The following is a 19,272-nucleotide window of genomic DNA, read 5'->3' as shown; positions in this document are numbered from 1 at the left end:
AGAAAGAATAAAGGGATGGAGCCAAAGCAAAAAGAATTCCCAGCTGTGGATGTGACTGGTGATAGAAGCAAGGTCCGATGCTGTAAAGAGCAATGTTGCATAGGAACCTGGAATGTCAGGTCCATGAATCAAGGCAAATTGGAAGTGGTCAAACAAGAGATGGCAAGAGTGAATGTCAACATTCTAGGAATCAGCGAACTAAAATGGACTGGAATGGGTGAATTTAACTCAGATGACCATTATATCTACTACTGCGGGTAGGAATCCTTCAGAAGAAATGGAGTAGCCATCATGGTCAACAAAAGAGTCTGAAATGCAGTACTTGGATGCAATCTCAAAAACCACAGAATGATCTCTGTTTGTTTCCAAGGCAAACCATTCAATATCACAGTAATCCAAGTCTATGCCCTACCCAGTAACGCTGAAGAAGCTGAAGTTGAACGGTTCTATGAAGACCTACAAGACCTTTTAGAACTAACACCCAAAAAAGACGTCCTTTTCATTATAGGGACTGGAATGCAAAAGTAGGAAGTCAAGAAACACCTGTAGTAACAGGCAAATTTGGTCTTGGAATACGGAATGAAGCAGGGCAAAGACTAATAGAGTTTTGCCAAGAAAATGCACTGGTCATAACAAACACCCTCTTCCAACAACACAAGAGAAGACTCTATACGTGGACATCACCAGATGGTCAACCAAAATCAGATTGATTATATTCTTTGCAGCCAAAGATGGAGAAGCTCTATACAGTCAGCAAAAACAAGACCAGGAGCTGACTGTGGCTCAGATCATGAACTCATTGCCAAATTCAGACTTAAATTGAAGAAAGTAGGGAAAAACACTAGACCATTCAGATATGACCTAAATCAAATCCCTTATGATTATACAGTGGAAGTGAGAGATTTAAGGGCCTAGATCTGATAGATAGAGTGCCTGATGAACTATGGAATGAGGTTCGTGACATTGTACAGGAGACAGGGATCAAGACCATCCCCATGGAAAAAAATGCAAAAAAGCAAAATGGTTGTCTGGGGAGGCCTTACAAATAACTGTGAAAAGAAGAGAAGTGAAAAGCAAAGGAGAAAAGGAAAGATATAAGCATCTGAATGCAGAGTTCCAAAGAATAGCAAGAAGAGACAAGAAAGCCTTCTTCAGCGATCAATGCAAAGAAATAGAGGAAAAAAACAGAATGGGCAAGACTAGAAATCTCTTCAAGAAAATTAGAGATACCAAGGACTGGGGGCAAGAGGAGAAGGGGACGACACAGGATGAGATGGCTGGATGACATCACTGACTCGATGGACGTGAGTTTGAGTGAACTCTGGGAGTTGGTGATGGACAGGGGGCCTGGTGTGCTGCGATTCACGGGGTCGCAAAGAGTCAGACGCGACTGATCTGATCTGAAGGGAACATTTCATGCAAAGATGGGCTCGATAAAGGACAGAAATGGTAGGGACCTAACAGAAGCAGAAGATATTAAGAAGAGATGGCAAGAATACACAGAAGAACCATACAAAAAAGATCTTCACGACCCAGATAATCATGATGGTGTGATCACTGACCTAGAGCCAGACATCCTGGAATGTGAAGTCAAGTGGGCCTTAGAAAGCATCACTACAAACAAAGCTAGTGGAGGTGATGGAATTCCAGTTGAGCTATTTCAAATCCTAAAAGATGACGCTGTGAAAGTGCTGCACTCAATCTGCCAGCAAATTTGGAAAACTCAGCAGTGGCTACAGGACTGGAAAAGGTCAGTTTTCATTCCAATCCCAAAGAAAGGCAATGCCAAAGAATGCTCAAACTACCACACAATTGCACTCATCTCACACGCTAGTAAAGTAATGCTCAAAATTCTCCAAGCCAGGCTTCAGCAATACGTGAACTGTGAACTTCCTAATGTTCAAGCTGGTTTTAGAAAAGGCAGAGGAACCAGAGATCAAATTGCCAACATCTGCTGGTTCATGGAAAAAGCAAGAGAGTTCCAGAAAAACACTATTTCTGCTTTATTGACTATGCCAAAGCTTTTGACTGTGTGGATCACAATAAACTGTGGAAAATTCTGAAAGAGATGGGAATACCAGACCACCTGATCTGCCTGTTGAGAAACCTGTAGGCAGGTCAGGAAGCAACAGTTAGAACTGGACATGGAACAACAGACTGGTTCCAAATAGGAAAAGGAGTACGTCAAGGCTGTATATTGTCACCCTGCTTATTTAACTCACATGCAGAGTACATCATGAGAAACGCTGGACTGGAAGAAGCACAAGCTGGAATCAAGATTGCCGGGAGAAATATCAATCACCTCAGATATGCAGATGACACCACCCTTATGGCAGAAAGTGAAGAGGAACTCAAAAGCCTCTTGAAGAAAGTGAAAGTGGAGAGTGAAAAAGTTGGCTTAAAGCTCAACATTCAGAAAACTAAGATCACGGCATCCGGTCCCATCACTTCATGGGAAATAGATGGGAAAACAGTGGAAACAGTGTCAGACTTTATTTTTTGGGGCTCCAAATCACTGCAGATGGTGATTGCAGCCATGAAATTAAAAGACGCTTACTCCTTGGAAGGAAAGTTATGACCAACCTAGAGAGCATATTCAAAAGCAGAGACATTACTTTGCCAACAAAGGTTCGTCTAGTCAAGGCTGTTTTTCCTGTGGTCTTGTATGGATGTGAGAGTTGGACTGTGAAGAAGGCTGAACGCCCAAGAATTGATGCTTTTGAACCGTGGTGTTGGAGAAGACTCTTGAGAGTCCCTTGGACTGCAAGGAGATCCAACCAGTCCATTGTGAAGGAGATCAGCCCTGGGGTTTCTTTGGAAGGAATGATGCTCAAGCTGAAACTCCAGTACTTTGGCCACCTCATGCGAAGAGTTGACTCATTGGAAAAGAATCTGATGCTGGGACGGATTGGGGGCAGGAGGAGAAGGGGACGAGAGAGGATGAGATGGCTGGATGGCATCACTGACTTGATGGACGTGAGTCTGAGTGAACTCCGGGAGTTGGTGATGGACAGGGAGGCCTGGTGTGCTGCGATTCATGGGGTCGCAAAGAGTCAGACACGACTGAGTGACTGAACTGAGTGAACATTTTTGTGAAATCTCACAATTTTTAAATTGTTAGCAATTAATTTGGAAAAAAATCTAAACTGTGAAAGTATGTTTGCTGGAACTCTTTGATTTGGGGTCTGGCAGTAAGGCTGACTTTTCTTTGCAGCATCCCAGCCCGGTGACAGTTCAGCCCTTGCTTTAAATCCTGGGAAGGGAAGCTCGTTCTCGTCTGCAGCCCTCACATGGGATGGACTGGTCCATCTTTGCCTATGACTGGTATTTACTCGGCACCTGTTACTACACATTCCCTGCAACTGGGTCCAGGCAGTGGTGCCAATGGAGTGAACTGGGGTGAGGTGGCCGTGAGTAAAGGCTGTTGGATCCTCAGTGTTTCCTTGATGTCAGGCTGTACTTAACCCTGCACCAGATGATGCAGGAAAGGGTAGAAGCCTCAGCTTTGGTGACTTGACCTCTTGAAATGAGTAACCGCTACTCTGAATGCTGTCATTGGCTGAAGGGCCTTCCCCGGAAACTGTCACCACCACGGGCCTCCTAACTGTGACCGAGTCTGTCTGCTCTTCCACTGTGAGCCCCACCTCGATCATTTCAGTGAAAATGCCAGGAAGGCAGATCTGCCGGAGCCTGAAGCTTGGGAAGTGAGACGCCCCATCACTGAATCACCTGGGGCCCTGCTTTGTCCCTGGCTGACGAGACTTGCTACACAGGTAAACTATAGATACCCTGGTTGTTGTACCCCCAAGATGTAAATTTCCAGCTCGTGGAAAGAAGGCGTTGGGAGAAAACTTCTTGGGCTAGATTACCATGCCCTGCTTGGGGAGAGGGCCCCCTCTTTAGGTATCAGAGAGATTCTGCCTGAAGTAAAGGCTTTCACGTCTGTGGGAAGTAGCTGTTTGTGGACCCTCTGCTCTAATAGCTTCAGTCCCCAAACTATCTTTAGTCCAGGTATAGCATTTTGGAGATGATAGGCAAGTGGAGTATCAGTTAAAAACAAATCCAAATCCACACTTTATTGAAAACCGGTATCTTTCGGTAGCTCCGATCAGAATAAATCAGCTTACAGATACCACGACTCAGGAAGACAATATGTACAAAAGGAAATATGTACTCAGGAAAGGGAGAAAAAACAACTTGAAAAGAACATATCTTGGACAGGACTGGATTACTAGGATGGTCGTGTAGCAAAATAGTACAAAGTACGACAAAGAACCACATACACAACACTGTGCTCCCGAGCTGGGGGCAGGAACTCTCGGCTCCCACGTTCCTGGACCACATCCCATGATTCTTCGGGGCAGAAGGGCTGGTTGGGCCGCAGGGGTCTCCGTGCCCACTGGACAACCCACACCAGGGCAGAGGCCAAACACACGGAATGAGGCCCCCAGACCAGCTACACTCACTCCCCCGTGAACCCCTTGTCTCTAAGAAGAGAGAAGCGCTTGGCAAAGTCTACAGAACTGGCAGAGACTAGAGAGCTTTGAGTTCAACTGCAGCCAGTCATGTAAAAAACCCCACACCAATCTAAACCCTACAATTCCCTTATCCAGATTCCCACTAACTGAACTAACTGGAGAGGTAGAGGAGCAAGATATGGAAACTGCCCTCAAACCAAGTTTTGGTCTTTGGTAAACAGGGATAATACACAATACTGGTCCACAAATCAGCTTGAGACAAAACTACTGGGCATGGCAGGCATAAGACCGCAGAGCCCCGGCAGTAGCCACCGCAGGAGGGAGGGGATGGGCACGGGGGGGAAGATGTGTCCTGCTGGGGTCACAGCTGTGGCTGGTCCTGGCCCCGGCCCCATCCGCACAGTCCCTTCCAGCTTCGGAGCCGCCCTCTTGTGGAGCTCCCTTCTTGGAGCTTACAGCTCCCAGCCTGGGAGCCCAGCTGCACAGGGCTCTCTGGTCAGAGTGATTGGCAGTCCTCCTGAGAACATGAGGTTCCTCTGAGTTGGGGCAGGGCAAAGAGGACACGGAGCTGCAGGAGGCAAAGGCGGCTGCTCTAAGAGCAGGAAGGAGAATTCAGTTCAGAGAAGGGCAAGAAGTTTGGACTGTATGGACGCAGAGGCAGTGTCTTTGTCACCTGGCTTGGGAGGTGCCCAAAGCAAAGCTTCCTGAGTTCTCCAAGAGGAACACCACCCCCTGCTCTGGAACTTCACACTCAAACAAACAGTAAGCCAAAAGGAAGAGGTTTCTTCAGGGTCCCAGAAGTGCCCACTAAAGGCCCCTCTTGTCCCGTCTTGGAAGAGCAGCTTCATTTTTGAGTTCGTATGGTGCCGCAGATTTGAGCAAGACGGTTCTGAAAGGAGAAGGAGAGGTCGTTCAGTGGGTGGTGCTGGGCAAACATGCCCACCCATCCTTTAGTCTATTCAGGGAGCACTGACTCTGGGGCTGGGCCTGTCTGACTGAATCTCAGCTCTCCATCCTCTATTGGTACGTGAACAAACTAGCCTTTCTGGAAGGCAGCTACGCTCACCGCTAGACCAACGCACACTGAACTAAACTTTCTGCATCTGTTTCTCATCTGAAGGAAAGCAGCAAAATGCCATCTCAGATGAGACAGTGAAGGCATCGTTTGGGAACAGCAATGCTGGAGGTCCAGCGTGATGAAGGATGTCACCAGGTTCGGGTGGCTGGTATGTGCCCAGCACCAGCCCGTGTTCCGAATGACACGTTTGAGAAAGCAGCTCCGCCCTCATCCGCTTCCCGGACATGCCCTTCACAGACCCTACCCCACCCCCCACCCAGAAGGGGGGCCAACAGCAGCCACGTTTGTGCTACATGTTCCCGTCCACCACACTAATCCAGCTGACAGGACCAGGGTGGCCTGTCTGACCAAAGCTGAGAACGGAATTGCAGATTCTTCCCCTTGAGAATTTAACTGAGGACTAACACTGGACAGCCCATGCTGGGCAGTGGAGTAGGGAGTGCGACTACCCAGAACCGCATGCAGACCCAAGGTAGGGGGAGGAGAACCAACAGCCTCATGGAGAAGGTGATATTCTGCTTAGGGGGGAAGGACAGGTGCAGGAGAAATGAGTGCTTGGGCCCCAAAGACAGAGGAGATGAAGGAGCTGACGCAGCAGAGCAGAGCCCCGTCAGCCCCTGGCACTGTGGTCCCACTGCCCAGAGGGCCTGGCTGGCCAGCACGCTCTGATTCTGTGGGAGTCCTTGGAACAGGCTCCTCACCCTGTTCCTGAGGTCAACTGCTGTGCCATAACATACAGAAACCAACTGCCCGAATGAAGCAGAGTTTTGATTTTCTTGTAGAACTTCTGTGGTAGGCACTCTGGGTTGGATCAAAACTCAACATCAGTTTAGGGACAGAACTGCTGCTAGGTAAGCAGGAGAACCTAGCGTCAAAATTCCTTGGGGGAAACAGTTGTAAGTGTAAAGCACCAGCCCAGACCCAAAAGGCAATCCTAAGAATGGCTAAACCCAGAAGGCTCCACCCTGTGTGTGGAGAGGAACGTGAGACTTACAGAGAGCTTCTTAATGTTTCCCAGGGCCTCTGGATCCAGTTGTGCGATATCGATCCTCTGCAAGTCACTGGCCAATAACCGCATGCTCTGTGGGGAGGGGAGAGGGTTAAAGTGGCTGGTCCCTCAGAGCAGGAACCACCCTGCCAGCAGCCCAGGGTGCCCTGGGGGGTCCCCTTGATGTCCTGCACTTGTAGGGGGTGGGTGGCAAGGCAAGCAGGAGGGGTGTTAGTCCCAAGGAGACAGTGATGTTGGCGTTTATCACTGGGTCAGTGGCTGGATCAGCTGAAGACAAGGGGTGCACGTTAGCTTAGAAATGCCCTGCAGACCTCATGTGAGATAAACCACCCACTCCGTCCCTGAGCGGAGGTCAGCAACTTGCTCTGCTCTGCCTGCTTCAGACTCCTCAAAGTTACACCAAGTGGAAGACCCTCGCGCTCCCCTTTCTAGACTAAGCATGCACCCTGACACTGCCATCCTTTGCACACCCTCTAAAATCTCCCTTACTGCACACATCACATGCTATGTTATTGTTCATTGGGAGCCTAGCTTGACTACCGACTGCTACTCAAGGGCAGGAATGTCTTCCACATCTTGAACCTACTATTAATACAAGATAGGTGGGCCTATGTTAGCTGATGAACAAATGGAACCCAGAGCTGGGCAAGAATCTTCCCAGTCTGGAGCTCTACCCTGGGAGAGGGAATGGTTCTGAGTACTACAGAAGTGTGGAGATGACGAGCCAGGCAACCAAAGGACTTTGGGTTCCGGGAGAGAAGTGGGTGATGGACAAGAGAAAGAAATGGTGAGTAAGCAGCACACCGTGGCCTGACCCACCCTTCCCTGGAACACTTACCTCTCCGCCTCCCACCGGCACAGTGAGGAATATCTCTTTGCTGTCGGCAAGAGGGCTGCCATTCACAGAGACATTGTAAATCCGCTCTCTGGCTGCTGGAGTACGCAGGCCCGGGGTCTTGAAGATCCTATAAAGTGGGAAAATCTCTGTAAAGATGGCTTGGCAGATTGAATGACACCAGGCGCTATGAGCCCTTCCAAACCCAATCTGGCCTCAAGCTGCAGTTTTCAAATCACACATTTCTAAGAAGGCATGTTCTAAATTTAGGGTTAAAAAGCAGTAATGACTCAACACAGCTGGAGAAAGGAGGCTGTAATTATCAAACATACATCTAGCAAAAGTAAATTCTTATCCATGTAAATTTTAGGTTCAAAGCTCCATGTGGAGAACAGTCACCCACCCATCCATCCATCCACAAAGCCAGAAACAAACAGTGGCTAATATATTTCCAAGAGTAGCTATGTGCTTCCATCAGGAGAAATTTTCCAGGGTCAAAGGAGGATGACTTTCTTGAGATCTTTAAAGTGCTTCCATCTCTTTTTCCCTAAATGTCCTTTGCTATACACTCATGAAAAAAACAAAAAAGTTAAGGAGGAGTGAGAATTAGAAGGTAGGTCTTCCTCACTCTCCCACTCCAGAGATAAGCACGCTCAGTTCCTTATGCGTCCCTCCAGAAACTATCAAATGGGATCACCTAGGACATGCTGCTCTGCCACCTCTTTGGAGAGGCTGACCATGAATCAGCACATGCAGAGCCATTTATTTTTTAATGGCTACACAGCATCTCCTATCTAGTTGACCAGCACTGTAGAAGGGATTAATTTATGCTGTAAGAACATCCTTATTTATATTGGTCTCCCAAAAGATGGTGTTAATTTTCACTCCTATCAAGGGTATGGGAAGAGTACCTACTAACTTACACTTAATCAGAATCAGAAAAGACCAAAATAGTCACTAGAGGCCTCCAAGTCATCAGGGACAGACTGGTCTCCTCCCTCTCATAAGATAAACGATCATTTTGCCACTGAAAACAGGCGAACCTGCTCTCAGGGGAGAGGCAAACATTAGGAAACACTCCTGAGTGAGGCTTTCCAGTATTTTCTTAAATACCCTTCTTTTCTGACAAATGTCAAGTATTGGGCTCCCATCAAAATCCAACCGCTGCTGCCAGTACTCACCTTGAGTCAAACCTGGGTGTCAGGCCCGGAGTTGGTTTCACCAGAGACAACTCCAGTCGGCCCACAGCTGGGGTAACGGTGGCGTAATGGCTTGACCTACGGGAGAGACACGGCCATTAGGTGCACCAACTCTCAGGTCCAATGACTGCAGCCGTAGAGGCAGGTAACACTGAGCATGTCAGAGCCTGTCCTGGGCGCCTTCCACACATTAGTTCGTGCAGCCTCTTCACCACCCTGTGAGACCCACCATTATCCTCATTTCCACATGCAGAAACTTGGGGATATTAGGGAAGAGCCAGAACCCTGAACCCAGGCAGTCTGCCTCCAGAATCTGACTTCTCAATCAAGCTAAGGGAACGAGAGGAAGGAGACAGCCCCTCTGCACCCTGTAGGCCCCCTAGTTGGAGCTCCTGTCCTCTTGCCAGACAGCTCCCACTGCCCAGGGAGAAGAGAGAGGAGCTCACTCTTCACAGACCCACTCCAGTGACTCCTTTCCTGAGCTCGTTAACAGGCAGCCCCCTCCCCCACCATCCCAGCATAAGAAATTCAAGTCCATGGTGAGTCATTGCTTAGCAGGACCAGGAGGAATTTTTCAAGAAACTAACCACAGGTAGGTGATAGCCACTTTGTGACTAACCATGTGGGTAGCTCTACACACGGACTGTCTGGCAACTGAACAAAATATGCAGTGCTTACTGTATGTTTTTGTGTCTTATTAATCTCCCTGTTTGCATTATTTAAAAAAAAGGGTGGTGGTGGGGAGACAGAGAACATGGGCAGAAGAACCAGAGAAGGTGTTGGGTCGGACAGTTTCTAGAGGCCCCCCAAGCTCAGATACTGGTGGATTCGATGATGTGAAGCTCTACTTGAAAACAAGTCACAAAAGCCCCTTTACCGCCCATTCCTGCCATGATGAATGTGGCTCTCCAATAAAACCAAAAGCACATCTGAATTTGGAAAACCTGTTACCTTTTATTTTTGCCTTTCCCTTGTATGGACTGGGTTCTCTTCTTGGATGGAGGACACCTTTTAGCCTGAAGTCACAAACAAATGAAACTGAGGTTAAAAAAAGCCCCACAAGGGGGAAAGGTTAGGGAGAAGGATACCAGCTCTGGAAAAGAACTGAGTATCTGAACATCAGAAGGTATAACTTACAGAACTCACACTGACTTAAATAATTCAGAGCAGAACTGGTCCACTAAGAATTATACTGCCTGAGTCTTCCAATTAGAGGACTTTGACCAAGATTAAAGGTAAGTGCCTTTTGAACTGAGTGCAGCTTGGTTGGTTGCCCTACCCTGCTCCCACCCCCTCATACAGCATTGCTGTGACAGTCACTAAGGGCACCCAGGTGCCCAGCACAAGGAACCCTCAGCAGCCCTCACCCTTGCCGAATCCCTGGAGGTACCTGACAAGAGTCACTTTTTACCTTCTGATGATCCTCCTCCCTTGTTCCAAAGATCGACCCACCACCCTTGCTTTCCTGGCTGGCCTTCTTCTCTGCAGGCTGCCTCACGAGCTCCTCTTTCTACCTTCCCTCCAGGGTCCACCCTCAGCCTCCCCTCCACATTCTCCCCGTACAACCTCACTGACCCCCCTGCTGGGACAACCACCTAAAGATCTGAGAATCGGTGTCTCTCAGTCTCTTACTTCTGCCTGAGCTCCAGGCTGAGATTTCTGTCAGGGCTAGACATGCTGGAGAAGTGTTACACACTCAGCAGGTCCAACAACTGGCATACTAACTGCTGCCCTTTGCCCTGGCCCAGCACCCCTCCTCCTCCCATGCCCCCCACCAGGAGGCGGTTCCCTAAGCCAGGAACCACCTGGTCGTCTCAGGTCGCTCCTTCCCTCCACCAATCTTGCCCACTCTGCTTTGTAAACCTTATCCCTTCTCTTTTCACAGGGTCAGGGCCTCAGTTCAAGAATTACAGCAGCCCCTGCATAGAAATCAATAAAGCCAGAACACACCCTCACACTGTGCAAAAAAATAAATGCAAAACGGCTTAAAGACAAACATGACATGCCACCTTAAAACTCTTAGAAGAGAGCATAGGCAAAACAGTCTCTGACATAAATTGTACCAATGTGTTCTTAGGTCAGTCTCCCAAGACAACAGAAAGAAAAATAAACAGATGGGACTGAATTTTGGGACTTACAAATTTTGCACAGCAAAGGAAACATTAAAAAAAAAAACACAAACCTACAGAATGGAAGAAAATATTTGTAAATGATGCCACAGACAAGGGCTTAATCTCCAAAATATACAAACAGCTCATACAACTCAACCACAAAAAACTAAACAACCCAATCGAAAAATGGGCAGAAGACCTTAAGACTTTAACAGACATTTCTCCAAAGATGGCCAGTAGGCGTATGAAAAGATGCTCATCATCACTAATAATTAGAGAAATACAAACCAAAACTACGAGGTACCTCCTCATATTAGTCAGAATGACACCGCTAAAAAGTCTACAGATGATAAATGCTGGACAGTGTGGAGAAAACGGAACCCTTCTACACTGCTGGTGAGAATGTAAGTTGGTGCAGCCATTATGGAAAACAGCGTGAGGCTCCTCAGAAAACTAAAAGCACAATGACATTCTGATCCAGCAACCCCACTCCTGGGCACATACCTGGACAAAACTATAATTCAAACAGATGCTGCACCCCCGTGTTCACGGCAGCACTATTCACAATAGCCAGTGCGTGGAGCCACCTAAGTGACCATCGGCAGATGAATGGAGGAAGATGCGGTACATACATAATGGACTACTACTTGGCCACAAAAAAGAACACCACAATGCCATTTGTGGCAACATGGATGCAACAAGAGACCATCATACTAAGTGAATAAGTCAGAGAAAGACCACATATATGTCACATGTGGTATCTAAAATATGGCACAAATTAACATATCTGCAAAACAGAAACAGACTCAGACACAGAGAACTGAACTGTGGTTGCCAGGCGGGCAGCAGGTGGAGGAGAGGAGGACTGGGAGTTTGGGATTAGCATACGTAAACTATTAGATGTAAGGTGGATAAACAAGGTCCTACGTACAGCACAGGGAACTATATTCAATACGCTGTGACAAAGCATAATGGAAAAGAATATTTAAAAAGAATGCCTATAGGATATAACTGAGTCACTCTGCTGTACAGCAGAGATTTACACAACATTGTAAATCAGCTATACTTCAATTAAACAAAATAATAACGCTTCCCAACTGGTTCCCTTGTCTCTAATTTTCTCTCTCTCGTTTATCCTGAATGCTGTTCTGAAATACCTATCCATCACGTCACTTACCATGACCTATCTCATGAAATCACAACCTCTAAGCTTGGCTCACGAGACCACTGCTTTCCCCAGATTACCCTCACAGCTTATGTCCTTGCCACCACACCAAACCGCTTCCTGTTCCTCAAAGGGCACTTTCATACCTCTTCCTGGAATTCCCTTCCTTTTCTTCTCCAGCTAGTGAAATTTCACTCATTTTAAAAGCTGTGTCCTAAGAGGAATGGTAAAACTTCCAGGGGCAGTGGGGTAAGGTAGTGATAAAGGAGGTATACTATATTTTAAGTATTCCCTTGCCTGCTGAGAGGCTCCCGCCCCAAATGTGAGTGCCTACTTACTCTTGCAGTTTGAGGATTCTTATTGTTATTTTCTTCCTCTTCTTCTTCCACTATCATCTCATCCACTTGCATTACCTTCCGTGCTGTAAGAGTTTTAACAGAGTGATATTTCTCATGTGAATAAACTTTTATGCATTCACATTTCTTATAGGAAATAAAACTTGAGCAATCTTAGGTTGTAATCAAGAAAGAGATCCAAAAGAAAGATGATTAAAAAAAAAAGGATTTAGCCACACACACACACACACACAAGGTCTCAGAGTGGTTAAAAAACCCTCTATGGTGCTTTGTATGGGCAGCCCAGCATTCTGATTAAGAATGCAGACCCCAGAGCCAGACAGCCTTGAGCCTGAGGCCTGATCCTGCCTCTGACTATGCCGCATGGTTTTCACCACGACTCTCAATTTCTTCTTCTATAAAACGGAGGAGACACTTCATGGGGATATGACGAGACATGGAATGCATGCTCCACAAAAATGGCGTCTTTGTTACTCATCCCAAAGTCTAGAATTGTGCCTACAAGTGCTTATTAAATATTTGTGGGATGAATGAATGTAAAGTCCCTTGAATGATACTGAACACATTATAAGTATTAATGTTCAGTCGCTAAGTTGTGTCCAACTCTTTTCAACCCCATGGACTGCTGTATGCCAGGCTTCCCAGTCCTTCACTATCTTTCAAGATTGCTCAAATTCACGTCCATTGAGTCAGTGTTGCTATCTAACCATCTCATCCTCTGTAGCCCTCTTCTTCAATCTTTCCCAGCATCAGGGTCTTTTCTAATGAGTTAGCTCTTCGCATCAGGTGGCCAAAATATTGGAACTTCAGCTTCAGCTCAGGCCTTCCAGTAGATATTCAGGGTTGATTTCCTTTAGGATTGACTGGTTTGATCTCCTTGCCGTCCGCAGAATTCTAGAGTCCTCTCTAACAACACAATTCTAAAGCATCAATTCTTCCGTGTTCAGCTTTCTTTATGATCCAGCTCTCACATCTGTACATGACTACTTGGCAAAGTGATATCTTTACTTTTTAACATACTGTCTAGATTAGTCATAGCTTTCGTTCCAAGGAGCAAGTGTCTTTTAATTTCATGGCGGCAGTCAGCATCCACAGTGACTCTGGAGACCAAGAAAATAAAATCTGTCACTGTTTCTACTTTTTCCCCTTCTAATTACCATGAAGTAATGGGACTGGATGCCATGATCTTAGTTTTTTAAATGTTATTACTATTTATTATAATAAAATACTATTTATAAATAATAAGTTATTACAATTATCATTTTAAAAGGGAAAGGAATATGAGGGATGTTTAAGATGGATGATTCAAGAGGAAGTAATACCAGTTTTTAATATTTAAGGGGTTGTCATATGGAAGACAGCTCTGCGGGACCTCAAAGAATAGAAGCAGTATCAATATGTAGATACCACAAGGAAACTTTGGTTCAAAATTAGAAAAAATGTTCTAACCATTCCAGCTGTTTATCATTGAAAGGGAGTGTCTCATTGCTAAATACATTCAACCACAGGCTAGAAAATCCTAAGCAGGGATTCCATAGAGAAATTTAACTGAGGGGAAAGAGTTCAATGAATTTTAAGCTTTTTTTTCTGACACAAATAAGAATACAAATATATTTATCTTAAAAAAAAAAAAAAAAAAAGGTAAGCTGGAATAAACATTGAGTGGTATTTTAGGCCTGGCCCAGTAGAGAAGGTGCTGCCTGATGGGCAGCCTTAAGCCCAGAGCTTAAGGTCAGTGACAGCATGTCCCTTGGAGAGCCCATCCTGGCCTGAATCTGTGCTCACTAATTACAGTCAGCGTCCCCAAACTTTCCCTCTAAGATAGTGTTTCCCCGAGTGTGGGGCGTGTATGGGAGAGAATTTTTCATGGATGGATCAGTGAACTGAGTAGCATGGAATGACAGGCTGAGAAAGTTGGTCCTTTCACAGTTCTCTTTCAACCCTTCTGCTCACATCAGGGAGTCTTGGCTGGCACTGCCACGTCTTGTCACACCTCTCCAAACCTTGCTCGCCTCTCTCTCAGGGAAGGAAGTAGGCAACAATGTTTGGTTTCTAGCACAGCTTTTGTTTTTCTTCTTTCATTTTAGCTCACAAATTGGTCTGAAGAGTTCAGTTAGTTATCAGTCCTTCATATAATTAACTGAATGCAGAGGACAAAATCAAATTTTTGGATTTTTGAGACTGAGGACCAGGCATTAGAGGGAAGAGACTCCTCCAAGGAGGCCTCCCCGAGCAGCCAGCCAACTACACTGGGCCTTCGCTCTCTCACTTCAACAAGGGGTTTTGAAAAGTACTCACTTTTGGCAAGTTTCAGGGGTGTCCGAGTAGCTTCTGCTGTTAATTTGTTTATTTCTGTGATATCCAAGTCAGCCTGTGCCAAACACAGTCCGAAAACACCAGGTATATTCCATCAAATGTGAGGAACAATATTTTAAGATTAAAAACAACTTAAAAAACCATATTCTTTGATACATACAAAAGATTATGTTACTTACAACACAAAATACTGAACTCCCATAAATCCACCATACAACCAAAGACCCAAAACACTGCCAGTTACTTGCTTCCGGCTATGTACTTTTCCCTGTACTATTTCTTTGCCTCTCCTCAGAAGGCGACTAGTGTCCTGATTCTGTCATTCCTTAGAGATAACCACTATCATTCCATTTGCCTGAAAGAAAGTGTGGGTGTATGTATATTTCTCCACAAATGTCTACGTGCTTAAACAATATTTTGTTGGTTCTGCTTTTGACCACTGTTTGTGATTGAAATTAGTTTTCACTGCTATGTAATACCTGTCACAATGGACTGGTCCAGTCTCCTGTCAATAGTATTTTGCTATTACAAACACTACTGCTTTGAACTCTTATAGCTGTGTCTGATGCACGCATGTCCAGGTTTACTCTTGGCTGTATACTTAGGGATAGGGCATCAGAGAGTTGCAGGGTACACAGGTGTTCAGGCTTAATATTATGCAAAATTGTTTTCCAAAGTGATTGTACTTGTTTACATGCAAGGAGCAAACAGTACAAGTTTCCAATGACCCATATTCTCTACAACACTTGATGCTATGTCAGTCTTCTCATTCCACCCCCAGCTTTATTGAGGTATAATTGACAAATATGATTCTAACACATTTAAAGTGTTACGAGGGTGAGATGTATGGAGAGAGTAACATGGGAACTTACATTACCATATGTAAAACAGATAGCAAATGGGAATTAGTTGTATGTCTCAGGGAACTCAAACAGGGGCTCTGTACCAAACTAAAGGTGTGGGATGGGGAGGAAAATGGGAGGGAGGTTCAAGAGGAAGGGGATATATGTATGCCTATGGCTGATTCATGTTAAGGTTTGACAGAAAACAACAAAATTCTGAAAGCAATTATCCTTCAATTAAAAAATAAATTTAAAAAATGCCTATATATATAAAAAAAGTGTTACACATACACATTGTGAAATGATATCACAATCAAGTTAATTAATGCACCTATCACACAGTTACCTTAAAAGAATTTTTTTTTAAGTCTAGAGGGCCAAATGTTTTTCTGCTATGCTCCTGTACCCTTCAAAAAGGCTTCCAGTCACCATTCTAATTAAATTTATTCCCAATGGTAACTATCTACATGTATGGGAATAGCCAAAAGCAGGCATGCTTCACAAGTCTTTTCTTGTAGGGCACACTAAGTATCAGAATAGCCATTACAAACAAGGAACGACACAGTTTCATCTCTGGATTGGTAGAGACTACATGGAGTACTCAGACAAGGATTCTGAGGCTGCCGGGGCTTAGCAAGAAGCTGTGCCGTGCTAGAGAGATGAGCGGTGTCTGAAATGGAGGATGATTCAGTAGTCATAGTGGCTACTGAACAAATGACTCATGGCTAATGTGTCTGAGGAACTGAATATTTTATGAATTTTAATTAAAGTTACATGTGGCTGGTGGCTATTGTAACAGGCAGTACTGATCTAAACTCTATTCTGCCTCCCCATCATACTGCCTGATCTAAACTCTATTCTGCCTCCCCATCATACTGCCTTCAGTCCTAGTAATCATGGCAGGGGGAAGAAGGTGAGAGGGGGTGGGGAATCTTGAGAGTCCCAAGCAAGAGCACAGCTTCTAGAGTATGATGTGAAAAGGCAACAGTCTCTTTGTCCCCTAGCAGGCCAGGGGTTTAAAGGAACTTGGCTTTCTACTTCACCTGCAAAGATCAGAGCAAAGAGCTGCAAGGAACCTGCCCAAAATAGGACTATTTCTCTATAAATCTTGGAACTACTTGGCCTTCATGTACTCAGCATTCAACAACTATAATCTTTTAGTTGACATCAGTAATGTCCCCTCTGGAACTTGTTCCACAGTCAGCACCCACCATTGAATTTTGTGGACGGACTAAACTTAAAACTAACCAAGAGTTCAAATATAGAAGTCACTTACTGTTGCTGCTTCTTCCAGGGCCCGCTTGTTTCCTCCAAGGGCTTTGAAAAGAACGATTTGCTTGGTTACTAGATTTTAATAATTAACAAACTATCTTCCCTAATATGACCACTTATCTTACACTGGACCAGATTAAGTTCTTGGTCCAACATTCAGGAGCCTCTACAACCTAGTCTAATCTTTCCCCAAGCTTGACTGTTCCCTTCATGACTTACTACAAGTTCCACTACACCAAAGTGACTGTTATTTCCCAAATGTGCCACTGTCTCATGACTGAGTGTTCTGATAGTTATTTCTCCCGCCTGAAATAATCCCCTGCACTCTACAAATTTGGAATTCATCTTTCAAAACCCAGCTCAAACCCAAAACTCTGCTTATTTTTCTCTCACAGCAGATTGCTGCAATGTGTTGAGTTAGTTGCTCACGATCATCATATCCAACAACTACTCAAAGCTGTAGAAGTGCCCAACCCTGCCTTGAACTGAACTCGAGGACAAAAATAATATCCACAGCTTCTGGTAAAAAATATGTCATCAGTATGTATGATGTAAATGTGTACTGAATGAAGAGATCTTTGCAAGATTTAGATGTAGAACAAAAACTTAGGTTAGAGTCCTCCTGCTGGAAGTGCTGGTAGTATCCTGTATAACAGTTAAGAACTCAGACTTTGGAACCAGAATGCCTACATTCAAATATGTCACTAATTGGCTTATGAGACTTTGAGCAAACAATCTCTGTGCTTTAATCTTGTCATCTACAAAACAGGAATAAAACCAACAACTAATATGTTTGTTTTGAGGATGAAATCAGTTAATATATGGAAAACACTTGGTTTTTCAGTTAACATTGGAAAACACAATGCCTGTCTGGCATAGAAAGCACTATATAAATGTGCTTACTGACCACTACTTTATTCTCTTTTGTAGTACTTATAATTTTAAATATATAATCATGTCCAAATTTTTAGAACAAGTCTTCTCTACTAACTTGTAAGTTCCTGGAGGCAAGGATAATGTCTGTTTTATTTCCCAATGCATCTTCAGCACCCAATATTGTGACTAACACATGCTCAATGAATATTTATAGAAATGCAAAAATAGATTAATAAATAAAAGAGAAAGTCCAAAAGGATCACTAAATGACATCTATGTGAGCAGAACATGCATTTCTATCCAGGTAGCAGGCTACCTAGTGGGTAATTAATCATAAGAAAATAGTAAAAGGGTAACCCAGCAAAAGGACAGCCTCTTGCATTTCTCTGGACGTTTAACCAGGGAGTAGGGTAGGGAACAGGGTGGGGTTTTCCTCTGGCCAGGAAAACTCTTCGAGTCCTTGCACTTTGCAATTTGTTTGCCAGTGTATAAACTGGTGATTTCCATAAGCTGCAGAAAGAGCTGGTTGGAGTTATCCTTCCATCTGTGCTCTGGTAACAAATTATTCATTCATTCACTTTTAAATGGTTAGATAAAATACCACCCCCCTCAAAAAAAGAGTATTTCATGACACATGAAATCTGTCAAATTCACATTTCAGTGTTTCCATAAATAGATTTCTGTTGGAAAACAGCTATGCCCATTCATTACAGCTGTTTTGGAACTATAACAGCAAAGTTGAGTAGTTTGGACAGAGAACCTTCTGGCCTACAAAGCCTAAAATAGTTACTATCTCTTCCTTTAGAGAAAACATTTGCCTGCCTGCAGAGAAAGATGAGGGAAAGTGCTAAGCAGGGAGGTGAGACAGGGATTGGGGAGGAGTAGGACTGCAATTTCCTTCTAAGACCTCACTGAGAAGATAAAAGCTGCCATGGTAACCACAGAAGGGCTCCAGGCCGAGGCCTGGGGAAAGATCAGGAGCTCTTACCGAAGTATTCGAGCCAGTTCATCTCGCGCAGCGCCTTGGGGAGTCGCAGGATCTCAATGTTGTACAGGTTATCCAACTCTTTGAGGAGGTTCTGCCTGTCTGACTGAATTTGCTTGGATCGCATTTGCACTGCGAGAGGGCAGAGAGGACACGGCACGGGTCACCCCGCGGGGAAAAGGTTTCCGGAATCCCAGCTGCCCGAGTCCCAGTCCTCCAGCACCCCGCGATTGCCCCAGGTGACCGCGACCACCCGGGCTCCGCCCCTTACCTTCACGGTCGAAGTCCTTAAGAAAGGAGGCGAGCTTTCGGTTCCGCAGCGCGTTGGTCTTGGCCACCCGACTGCCGCCCTTCCTAGACGGAGCCATGGCGCTTCGATGGAGGCTGCGGGGAGCGAGGGGCGGAGGCACAAGGCGTCAGCGGCGGAGATGGTGAAGGAGAGGGGGCCGCAAGCGGGCGGGGGAAGGTGGAGGCAGGGGAGGGTGGAAGCCCCCCAGGGGGTTTGAATGGGGACTCCTGCCCTTCCGGGCCCGGGCATAAAGGATTCGCGAGGCACCCACCTGCAGGTTCTGAAACCCGGGCTGAGGAAAAACCTGGTTGCTTCAGCTGAGAAGGAGCGGCTCCGAGACTAACGCGACGTGAGACCGCCGCCACCAAATTCAAACTGCCAAAGGCTGGCCAATAAATAGCCGCCGTCTTAGGAGAGTCTCACAACAGCCAATCACAGAGAAGCTTCGCAATCGGGCAGCC

General features: G+C 45.5%; 1 protein-coding gene across 1 annotated transcript; it reads right to left on the bottom strand.

The window, feature by feature from the left end:
* Window positions 1-4,050: 4,050 nt before the first annotated feature.
* Window positions 4,051-19,177, bottom strand: CDCA8 (cell division cycle associated 8). The gene is made up of 11 exons (XM_086394221.1): window positions 19,083-19,177; window positions 18,794-18,906; window positions 18,526-18,654; window positions 16,666-16,706; window positions 14,530-14,602; window positions 12,214-12,296; window positions 9,551-9,615; window positions 8,582-8,677; window positions 7,404-7,530; window positions 6,551-6,637; window positions 4,051-5,367 (listed from the first exon to the last, which is right to left on the bottom strand). The coding sequence occupies exons 2-11, from the start codon at window positions 18,888-18,890 to the stop codon at window positions 5,323-5,325; spliced, it is 843 nt and encodes a 280-aa protein (XP_086250347.1). The 5' UTR covers window positions 18,891-18,906; window positions 19,083-19,177; the 3' UTR covers window positions 4,051-5,322.
* Window positions 19,178-19,272: the final 95 nt, after the last annotated feature.

The sequence above is a fragment of the Bos grunniens genome, chromosome 3 (genome assembly GCF_055505025.1).
Source record: "Bos grunniens cultivar Pamir isolate PY7600 chromosome 3, Bosgru_T2T1.0, whole genome shotgun sequence".
Classification (NCBI taxonomy): Eukaryota; Metazoa; Chordata; class Mammalia; order Artiodactyla; family Bovidae; genus Bos; species Bos grunniens.
Note: the sequence above shows the minus strand (reverse complement) of the source record. Positions and strands in the feature narration are given on the sequence as shown.

Excerpts from the sequence above, each read along its gene's own strand:
- CDCA8 (XM_086394221.1), bottom strand. The coding sequence starts at position 18,890 with ATGGCTCCGTCTAGGAAGGGCGGCAGTCGGGTGGCCAAGACCAACGCG. Across the intron at positions 7,531-8,581 it reads ACACCCAGGTTTGACTCAAG|GATCTTCAAGACCCCGGGCC; the intron begins GTGAGTACTGGC and ends CCCACTTTATAG. Across the intron at positions 6,638-7,403 it reads TGCCGGTGGGAGGCGGAGAG|AGCATGCGGTTATTGGCCAG; the intron begins GTAAGTGTTCCA and ends CCCTCCCCACAG.